Source organism: Anopheles arabiensis, unplaced genomic scaffold, assembly GCF_016920715.1.
Source record: "Anopheles arabiensis isolate DONGOLA unplaced genomic scaffold, AaraD3 Autosomal_pericentromeric_contig0004, whole genome shotgun sequence".
Lineage (NCBI taxonomy): Eukaryota > Metazoa > Arthropoda > Insecta > Diptera > Culicidae > Anopheles > Anopheles arabiensis.
The window spans coordinates 358,999-370,369 of NW_024412152.1; the positions used below are offsets into that span (position 1 = coordinate 358,999).

Consider the following 11,371-nt stretch of genomic DNA (forward strand, 5'->3'; position numbering starts at 1 on the left):
AAAGCTTAGCAAATATAACAGATTTCTTTGTTATTATGTGCATTTTAGTGTGTCTATTGATTTTATCGAAAAAACGTAATATATTAACAAAAGATTTGATGATTTGTTTATGCACGAAATTTAAAATCATGCTAGCATGAGTTCTAATCTCAAGTAAATTGTCCATGCGGCTCGTAGATAATGAGGAATTAAGGTAAAAATTGAAAAAAAAATAATGATTTCTTAATTTTTATCATCAAAAATGTCGAAAACACAAAGAATTCTAGAATAAATTCACAGAATAACACAAAATAACACACTTTAATGTATGTTTCAATGTTAAATAAGAACTCTTCTTCTTCTTTGGCTCAACAACCGATGTCGGCCAAGGCCTGCCTCTACCCACTTGTGGGCTTGGCTTTCAGCGACTAATTGATTCCCCACATAGCAGGATAGTCAGTCCTACGTATGGCGGCGCGGTCTATTTGGGGCTTGAACTCATGACGGGCATGTTGTTAAGTCGTACGAGTTGACGACTGTACTACGAGACCTGAGAAATAAGAACTCCCAAAGTTCAAAATATATTTTTAAAGAATGTTTATTCGAAAAAATGGGGTAGATAAATTATATGAACAAATTTAATTAATGTAAACAAAGTTTGAATCCTGGGGACCTTACGTCAAGTGACGAATTGTCAAAATGCACTAGAGTCCACCACCTGATATTTTTAAATCCACCTTGGTACACCTCCATATGATTATATGGGTTTGTTCGAGTCGGTTGTCGTGTTCGAGTGGTGCCAGAGCGCAGCCTAAGGCGGCGCTCTGGGACCAATCGAACGAGACAAACAAACACGACTCTGTTCGATAGGTGCTCTGTCAGCTGTTCGATGTCTTATAGACCTGTCATGATGCACTGCAATACGCCTTTCTTTTCGTCTCGAAAATGAAGCATTCCCGCAGTGCAAGTGACAGCGATTTGCGAGGGCGCGCGAGGGCTCGCACGCCATACAAGTTCACTGCTCCAGAGCCCTTGCATTAAAGAGCTTGCGAGCCTTGGAAGTGTCATATGAGCGAGACAGCTGTATGTCAAGTGTATGGCTATCTCTTTCGGGCAAGAAAAAAGCTCCGAAATGCAACGGTGTTGGTGGACAAAATTTAAATGGCCAAAAATTTTGACCACACACACTCTCTCTCCCGGTGCCTTCCTCTGTCCTCTCTTCCTTCAGGCCCCTTCCTCTTATTTGCGCGCGCCGCTCGCTTGTGTGCGATAGATCATCAGCTGATACTGGTATATGGTAGGGTTGTAGTTGTATCTTGAATTGGCAATTGGTACATATATATGTAGTGTATTTGGTTTTACCTGTGACCTTGACGATGCGAGAGCCGATCAATTCTGGTTTTGAAGCAATATCTGTGCTATGCTGGTGGTTGCCGTTCCGTGCCGTTTCTGATGTGGCCATTTGATCGCCATGAGGATCAACGGTTATGAAGCCAATTTCAAATGAGCGAAAGTGAAGGAATAATTCCGTACCGGAAATTTGATTTTTTATCACGTGTGATACTCCAATGTTGATCTCAACCCGATGTAAGCTGGTGTTAACGGCCATATGAGATAATGTACTCATGTGTTAAAAAATGTCGCATTTTTTTCTTTTCCCTATATTCCCGAAAATTGACCTATAATTCAATACGATTTGACTATTTTCATTGATTCCTCATACAACGCATGGAAAGAGGTAAACTGGCTTCGCCAATTCATTCATCTACGCTCCCAACCATTCATCACCCGAACCACCCACAATCTCATCATTCCATCCACATGCAACGACATTTCCCTCTTCTTTAACAGCAAAGGTCTCAACCGAAGCTTCTACAGACTGCTGCTTTCCATTTTCCTGTTTCTTCTTCTTCTATTTGCCCGTACCACACACCCGGCTGGCCAGTCCTTACTACGAGGGGACCGTCTATATGAGGCTTAAACCTATCACGGGCATGATATTATCATCCTTTATCTATCCAGTGGCGGATCTAACGGTAGGCGGACTAGGCGGTCGCCTGGGGCCCCGCCGATTAAGAGGCCCCGTAGATCGCCATTCTATAGTATGCCGTATGGACAGAGTACCAGCGACAAGGGCCCCCGGAAGGATGGACGTTGGGGCCCCGAGGCTGGCGAATCAATTTTAGAGCCTGTGACTGATGATCGTAGGGCCCCCCGACGGCGTTCAAACTCTCAACAGCCAGTTTAATGCCGCTAACACCCTCCCCCCCTCCTCCCGGACCACCATTTACCATTTACAGGGGGCCTTAACTCGTCTTACCGCCAAGGGCCCCCGATACCCTTAATCCGCCACTGTATGTATCCTGACCACTCTGACCACTCTTGGTTCTGTGTCAAGATCCTCATTGAGGACATCACACGCTGACAGCGCCTTTTTCAACGGTGAGCCCTCAGGATCGAGCCGTGATCTGCGCACATCCTTTTGAACGTGTCACCAACTGATAATAAAACTGACCAACTGATAATAAATTAGAAACGGACTCTCTCACCCGCAGGTACCCATATTCTACCATCTGTTACACATTTTTTGACACACCATTAGTGATGGGCAAAACGGTTCCGAAGCCGGAGCCGGCTCCGACCGGCTCCAGGCAAATTCGAGCCGGCTCCGAGCCGGCTCCGCTCCGACGGCTCTGGAGCCGGCTCCGCTCCGACGGCTCCGGAGCCGGCTCCGCTCCGACGGCTCCGGAGCCGGCTCCACTCCGACGGCTCCGGAGCCGGCTCCACTCCGACGGCTCCGGAGCCAGCTCCACTCCGACGGCTCCGGAGCCGGCTCCACTCCGACGGCTCCGGAGCGGGCTCCGCACCAACGGCTCCGGAGCCGGCTCCGCACCAACGGCTCCGCTCCAACGGCTCCGGAGCCGGTTTTAACACAAAGGACCAAAAGAACTTTTTCAATGAAGTTTCAATCGAGGTAATCCGTAAATTGCGGAGTAGGTCATGTTTAAAAGAATTTATTAAAAAAAAACATCGATTAGTTTTGAATATTATTAAGAAAGACGAGACTAACGAATGCTACACAACGTCATGCATGCCAATACTGCAATCATATCGTGTGTTAGCTTCCACACGTGCGAGAATATATATTCATTTATGGAACGGAGGCGTGAGTGTAGAGCCGTTAGTCCGGAGCCGGCTACGGAGCCGAAGGTGGGTGTGGGGGTCGGAGCAGAGCCGGCTCCGGAGCCGTTGGTGCGGAGCCGGCTCCGGAGCCGTTGGTACGGAGCCGGCTCCGGAGCCGTCGGAGCGGAGCCGACTCCGGAGCCGTTGGTGCGGAGCCGGCTCCGGAGCCGTTGGTGCGGAGCCGGCTCCGGAGCCGTCGGAGTGGAGCCGGCTCCGGAGCCGTCGGAGCGGAGCCGGCTCCGGAGCCGTCGGAGCGGAGCCGGCTCCGGGAAAAAGTCGGAGCCGGCTCCGGAGCCGTTAGTCCGGAGCCGGCTCCGGAGCCGTTGGTGCGCTCCGAAACGCCCATCACTACACACCATGCACAGCTTCCTTTTGTCTGTCCTTGCGAACGACTATGGGCTGGATCGTTCAGTACCAGGGGTATGACATGGCCTACCCATCTCGGACAGGCGAGTATGGTGCGCTACAAGCTACCAGATCCACCAGGTTAAACCAATGTAATCGAAATGCAGTCCGTAAATATCCAGACAAAATCCTCTAGTGAACGTGCATAGAAACCTTCTAACAAACTAACTATATGTCATCATGTTTATTCCCCCTTTAAAAATGCGTAGTGATTTATGAGAATATAAACTAAATTTATTTATCTTAAATGTTGTATAAAACCCGCACATACGAGTGGAGGCAGTCTCATAAATGTAGGTTTACAAGCACAAATGTAAATTTTACTAGCGAGCGAGGGGTGGGTTCCAATTTTGGGGCCCCTCAAGACCACGGGGCCCTACGCGGCCGCTTAGTTTGCTTAGCGCTCATTTCGACCCTTCGCACACACGCGCATTTCAAAACACTTAACCTAAAATTAGGCATATCGATGTATGCCTTAAAGCGCACTTAAGATTAATCTTAACTCATTAACGTAATTTTTTTGACAATTTACACAATAATACTATTATCATGATGTCGTGTAGATGTGCGGAAGAGGATTGATGTTAACAATTTGCCGCTGGAGATGAGTGCTTGTCGTCTTTCCGGGTTTATTCAGTGGCATGTTGGTGCCGTCAGCGAGCGGCCGTCGATGAAATCGATACACCTGAGGGAATATAAAACATTTGCTTTAGAGGGAAGATAAAACAACAGATCTAGATGTAGCGATAGTGCATCTAGAAGGAACTCACTCGTGGGGTTTTTTCTCCTGCCAGAAAATTTGACCGCAATCCGTAGTGCGGTCGGTTCAGTCCTGTTGCTGCTGCAGCTATTGTGGGGCAGCGGATAATACAGATCCCAAGGGTTGAATTCCTGCCCCGAACATTGTGAACGAGCGCGCTCGACACCGTCTGACGGCGCAATCGGGGCACCCGGTGCCGGCTGGGTCTCTAGCGTGTTGTGCTGGTAGAGCCCGACTCGTCGCCGTACAGCTTCCGGAGGATGTTCTTAAATGGTTCCTCGTAAGCCCACGTTCCAGGATAGAAGAAAATTGGCTGCAAAAAAAGGAAAAAACACCATGATTAGCATCCTAGTCGCTAGCGTCACCAAACAATCTTCTTTTTTCTTTCGTGGTCCGCTTACATACTGAACATACCGAATCATATACAATGCATCGTACAGTGGCAAACACCTGCGGCAGGCCCATATCATTTCTGCATTATATCTGCAAGTTAAAAGAGGGCATAGTCTATTAAAAAAGTGTTTCTTTATCATGATAATCGCTGGATAACACTTACCCGCTGTCTTGTGCTGTGTTGTCCACCACACAACTTTTCTATGCCGGTACATGCACGTACCGCTTCCGACGGAGCCAGCACGCATTGGGGAGGACTTCAACTACTTACTTTTGCTAAAATGGCACTTACTTACGTAAAATTAAGAACATAATTATTAAAAAACTTCCCGCACTTGATCAGCCAACAACACTGTTTACGTTTTTTTACACACACAACCTAACTTCTACAGTGACAGCAGCCGCATAGCACCAACACAACGAAAGGTGTCAGGCAAGACGTCAGACGATCTTAGGCGAGGGGTAGGAAGGAGACCAGTGGTGAGGGACGTGAAAGCTCAGCTCGACAGAATCGCTATAGGAGGAAGCGAGGCAACTAGACTAGACTAGAGAAATTAGAGCGAGAGGTACCTCACCAACCCTCGCATTGTTTGCCGGGTTTTCATAGTTTAAATGAATATCCACCTACAGGGGGAAGATTCAACTCATAATTTACTAGTTATTCACATCTATAATAACATAGAAATCATTCAAATTTAATATTGAAAAATGTAAACAAACGTCCATGCCAAAACACATACAGTGCATACACATGGATTATGTACACACAATAGTTTAATACGTTTCAATCCTTTATATTTGATGTTATAATTGATTTCTAAAGTTTATCAATAATTATTGATAGCTATTTTAAATATTTTGCACGCAATTTTAAGAAGAAAAAGAGACAAACTACGTAAACAAACTTAAAAATGTCCCGAATTGAATTCTATCTACTGTAGCTGTGAAGCGTTTGACAGCCAAGGTACTCACAGCACAGGTGGGTATCGAACATCACAGACAGAATCAACTGACATGTTCGACTCGACGTTTTTCTTGTTTGTTTGTTTGTGTCTGACAGTGCACCTCCATATGATTATATGGGTTTGTTCGTGTCGGATGTCGTGTTCGATTGCTGCTAGAGCGCCGCCTAACACGCATGATCGGTTTGAGGGAACGGTCAGAACTTCGCCGCATGCGATTTTGCCGCATGCTTTTGTATGTGGGCAAAGTGACCAGAAATACCAATGTCTAGGGAAAGTGTAGAGTTTGAAGGAAAAAATCTCATTTTGTTTTAATCATTGACCTATAACACACAGCCAAACAATCAAAACAATCAAATTAATCAAACTGCTGCGGCCCTAAGCGGTCGCGTGGAGCCCCGAGAAAAAGAACTGGGGAAAAAAATTAGCATCTAGTCCTTCTTTGGCTTAGAATTCCTAGTAAAATTTTCAGAGCGACACTTCAAAAAGAACTTCATTTGTGTGACCGCTGAACCAAATCTAATCCATCTCCTAGATAAAGGATGCATATTCTCGTGAGATGGAACTTTCATTTTGCGCATTAGCGCAACCAAACCCCCCCCCACCCCCCGTTGAACACTTCTTTCGCTTTCACTTCTTTTAACTCAGTTAAGTTTCGAGTTTTAATCTACCGAAAACTACCGATGAAATTTTGATGCGCCTACCAAAACCGCCAAAATAATCTGGCCACACTGTTTGACAGTGGGGAGAATTCACAGACAGAAAAAAATAATTTATTTTTTCATAAATAGGCTGTTTTGCTCCGTATTCCCTTTGTTTGATCTCTTTCATGTGAATTTTGATTGTTTATTTTCTCTTTTTGTTTGTGTGCTATATCGTTGCTTCATGTGGCCACCGCTTACCCGGCGCTCAAGCACCAATCGAACACGACATCGAACATGAAAAATGTATGGGATTTGACATGTTTGTCTTGTTTGTTTGTTTGTGGCTGACAGTGCACCTCCAAGGTGGATTAAAAATATCAGGTGGTGGATTAGGGCCTTTGGGGGGTCGCCATAGTTGAGGGACTTTACGTCATTTTAGAACCGTTGACCATTGGTTTCCGCACACAAAGCTTAGCAAATATAACAGATTTCTTTGTTATTATGTGCATTTTAGTGTGTCTATTGATTTTATCGAAAAAACGTAATATATTAACAAAAGATTTGATGATTTGTTTATGCACGAAATTTAAAATCATGCTAGCATGAGTTCTAATCTCAAGTAAATTGTCCATGCGGCTCGTAGATAATGAGGAATTAAGGTAAAAATTGAAAAAAATAATGATTTCTTAACTTTTATCATCAAAAATGTCGAAAACACAAAGAATTCTAGAATAAATTCACAGAATAACACAAAATAACACACTTTAATGTATGTTTCAATGTTAAATAAGAACTCTTCTTCTTCTTTGGCTCAACAACCGATGTCGGTCAAGGCCTGCCTCTACCCACTTGTGGGCTTGGCTTTCAGCGACTAATTGATTCCCCACATAGCAGGATAGTCAGTCCTACGTATGGCGGCGCGGTCTATTTGGGGCTTGAGCTCATGACGGGCATGTTGTTAAGTCGTACGAGTTGACGACTGTACTACGAGACCTGAGAAATAAGAACTCCCAAAGTTCAAAATATATTTTTAAAGAATGTTTATTCGAAAAAATGGGGTAGATAAATTATATGAACAAATTTAATTAATGTAAACAAAGTTTGAATCCTGGGGACCTTACGTCAAGTGACGAATTGTCAAAATGCACTAGAGTCCACCACCTGATATTTTTAAATCCACCTTGGTGCACCTCCATCCCAGGCTGCAAATGACAGCGCGTAAGACCAATTTAGCAGATTTATAACACCACATTGAAGAGTTTAATCGTTTTTTGGGCTTTTATACATATAAATCAAGCCATTTCTTCAATATAACATGGTAAAATTATTTAAAGTTATTTTACAAACAATTATTTCAACAATTCAGACTAAATTAAAAGATTTTTTAGTTTTATACCACACAAGGCCAATATTGATATTGTTGATGTTGTTCCCTTGTCCATACTGTCTGTGTTTATGTCGCTGCTGTCACACCACAATCGCGCGCAAATGAACAAAATCTAAACATACAGAACATCTAACGAGTTAAATTGCGTGCGTTATTGCGATAATCTAGTGGTTTCTAGCCGTGATTTTATCAAAAATAGGATGGACCAATCATTCTCGAAGCGTATTCGGCTCAACTCATATTTGTATCGTATCCGTAACCGTATAGTGGAGCAAGACCAGCTAGAAGAAAATAATACCAGTGAAAGAGAAAATGGTATGATGAAAATCATGAAGTTTGCTTGTACTTTTTATTAAACATGGTTTATTTTGCTTTACAGATAATGCACATACGCCAGATGTTGGTGCTACATCCTCACACGACAGTTTTCTTGTGGAACATGATTATGTTGAAGATGATCATGAAACTACTGCATACGCTGAGGAAGAAGAGGCTGTAATCGATTATCTCGAAAGCTCTGACGAGGAACAAGAAACATCAAACGAACCATTCTCCGTAAAAGAAGCTTTGCAAACGTGGGCGGTGTCTACAAATCAAACTTATGATTCCATCGAACAAGTCATGGGTATAATCGGTAAAGTAAGTTCTTGCAAATTGCCAAAAGATGCTAGAACTTTGCTAAAAATCAACCGCAATCGCTCTTCGGAAATTATTACCGTGCAAGGTGGACAGTATTGGTATCGTGGGATTCAAAATTGCTTCACTAACGAGTTAAGGTAATATTTCTGGATGTAAACAAATTCATTCTCATGTATAAGTATTACATATCGTTATGTTTTCTAATTTGTAGCGATGTAAACTTTGAAGCTGATAAAACAATTTTACTGAACGTGTCAATAGACGGATTGCCGATTGCCAAAAGCAACAATCTACAATTTTGGCCTATTCTATTTAACATTCATGGAATGCCGGAAATACCAGTCAAATTAAAATACAAATTATTGTGGCAGATTCTCTGCATTTGATAGATTTAGGTATAACAAAAAGAATGCTGATGGCCTGGATGTTTGGTATGTTTGGTGTAAGAAAAAAATTAACACCTACACAAATCAACTTTATTACAGCTAAGTTACTTAACATTAAACTTCCTGCTGAGATCCATAGAAAATTTCGTCCACTTTTTGACATCAAACATTGGAAAGGATCAGAATTTGCTTCATTTTTGTTTTATGGTTCATTTGTCGTTCTTAAGGACTCAATTCCTGAAGAACAATATAATCACTTCATGCTGTTTTTTGCAGCATTACATTGCTGTCTACAGAAGTTTACAAAGAGCATTGGCCATTAGCAAATAAGTTACTTCAGCTTTTTGTAAAACTGTACAGTACACTATATGGTCCAGAATATATATCAAGTAACGTACATAATCTCTTACATATTTTCAAAGAAGCCGAAAACTTTGGCCCCATTAACACAATCTCCTCATATGATTTTGAAAATGAGCTTCAACATTTAAAAAAATCATTACGAAGCGGGGGCAAATGCTTAGAACAAGCTATAAATAGAATAACAGAAAGCGAAGCATATCATACGCACGATACAAATCAACAAATTACTTTTCCTTCTATTCATCTTCGTGGAGAAACAGTTACTCTTCATATTCGTAAAGCTTTCTGTTTAAAAAATGATCAACGCAACGAATGGTTTTTGACAAAATCAGGATATATTTGTCAATTCGGTACAGCAATCATGCAAGACGGAGTAATAGAAATATCAGCAAAAAAGATCATTTACTCGTCTAGTAGTTTCAGTTATCCTTACGATTCTAAAATGATAAATATTCACCGAGCTAGTACTAATGATTTAGAAGAAAGTTTTTTTAGACTAGGAATCAGCGATATAAAATGTAAATTAGTTGCGGCACCTCTTGCTCAAGAAGATGTATTCGATTTCGTTCCTTTAATTCACACATTAGTAATATGAAATAAATAATAAATATTTGTTGAACGTACATTTTAATTCGTTTTTTATATCATAAAAAATAATAACATTTCTTTGAATTCTTTAACATTTCTATAATAGGAACATGATACGCAACTGGGCTTAATTAAAGCTTTTAATTTTACAAAAAGCCATTAATTCTGCTATCTGCTTGAAGCTAAACTGAGGATTACAGTAGTAATTAAACATAAATTAAACTAAACTTTGCGTCTATGAGGTACAGTTTTAACTTTTCCCACCATGCTAAGTCTTTGTTTTGAATGTTTAAACTTATTTTGGAAAAATGTTTTGATTCTTTGGTCCGTGGGTGAAACTCCATGACATGTTGCTATAAATTCAAAAATCTGAATAACCCTTTCATAATTTGAAAAACAAACTTTATCTGGCCCTAATCCTGTCCAGTTGGCTTGTGTTACAAAACCCTTTTTGAATATAATGTCCATGCTATCATGCAGTCTAGCTTCTGAACTGTCGGTCGGCAGCTTTGTATCTAAAAAATCCATAAATTTTTTTGAACTCTGGTTCCCCCAATTTTTCCTCCAGTCGATCTAGTTCTTCCCTGGTCCCCACCGTTTCCCATTCAAACGACGATTCCGCAACAAATCCTGGCCGTGGAATCAATTTGTCGGATAAAATATCTAACTGTGCTCGTATTAATTTCTGCTGCTTCTCCATATCCAGCATTTTCTTATGATACATGTCTGCCTGTCTTTGTTGCTCCCTCTGCATGGTGTCTAATTTTTCTAGTATGGCATCTAATCCCACGTTCTGTCCACTAGAAAAATCCGTTTGCGTTGCCATTGAAGCAGTAGATGAAAGGGCTGGAAATAAACGTTCATATAGTATTTTACAGCAAATAATATACTATAAAACAAATTTAAGACATACGTTTAGGTTTTCGTTGACAAGCACCCGAAGTTGATGCAGTTGTTTCCATAAACGAGAAGTGATCCAAAGAAGAACGAACTACCATCGATGTGGACGGTACATTGTCTACCATTGCATTATTCGTACGAGAAACCGGCTTGCGTTTATCGCTTGATACAGTTTCTAGAAATATTTGTTAACTATAGTTCTTGTTATAACACTCTTAAACACTTTCTCACGTTTTGACGATGAAGCATTCTCGCGAGCCATGTTTTGACTTCCAGTATGGATAGACACTGACGATAACGATGAAATCTCATTCAATAATTGCGGATGAAGCATTGTGGTAGGTGTGGTGTTGTTTATTGAATCTGAAAATGTATGCAATTTCATGTTAATGATTATGATTTTTAACAAAACATATTTAATTAAAACTTACTATTATTGTTTAACGGGAGCAATTTGTATTCTCCATTTTTAATCGACACAAGTAGCTTAGGTCGTTTGGCGCTAAGGATAAACAAAAAAAAAAGATGAAGGTGTGAAAAAAGTCACATCTTTCATTGCACGGTAAAACACACCTGTCACCTGTTGGAAGTATCACGTTTATAAAGCGTTGTGAGCTGAACCAGATAATCGGGACACCGTGGCTCCGGCTGTACACGCAGGAACAGGTTCCCTCACGCTTGTTCCATGCAGGAGTTCTAAACAATTGGAATTGCCTCAGCACACAAGCACAAACACAGAAAAAGTTCTAAATAAACCAACACCGGCCTTACAAACAAAAGGA

General features: G+C 41.6%; 2 protein-coding genes and 1 long non-coding RNA gene across 3 annotated transcripts; 1 reads left to right on the top strand and 2 right to left on the bottom strand.

Annotated features, from left to right (window-relative positions):
* Positions 1-3,779: 3,779 nt before the first annotated feature.
* Positions 3,780-5,334, bottom strand: LOC120908267. The gene is made up of 4 exons (XR_005741108.1): positions 4,884-5,334; positions 4,742-4,810; positions 4,338-4,640; positions 3,780-4,252 (listed from the first exon to the last, which is right to left on the bottom strand). It is a non-coding gene; the product is annotated as an uncharacterized LOC120908267 (long non-coding RNA).
* Positions 5,335-7,531: 2,197 nt separating this feature from the next.
* LOC120908279 lies at positions 7,532-9,004 on the top strand. Its single transcript, XM_040319192.1, has 3 exons — positions 7,532-8,028; positions 8,093-8,489; positions 8,564-9,004. The coding sequence occupies exons 1-3, from the start codon at positions 7,914-7,916 to the stop codon at positions 8,736-8,738; spliced, it is 687 nt and encodes a 228-aa protein (XP_040175126.1). The 5' UTR covers positions 7,532-7,913; the 3' UTR covers positions 8,739-9,004.
* A 707-nt stretch (positions 9,005-9,711) lies between these two features.
* On the bottom strand, positions 9,712-11,054 carry LOC120908280. The gene is made up of 4 exons (XM_040319193.1): positions 11,021-11,054; positions 10,821-10,877; positions 10,603-10,764; positions 9,712-10,535 (listed from the first exon to the last, which is right to left on the bottom strand). Coding segments are annotated over exons 1-4 (585 nt in total). The 5' UTR covers positions 11,022-11,054; the 3' UTR covers positions 9,712-10,170.
* Between the last annotated feature and the right edge of the window lie 317 nt (positions 11,055-11,371).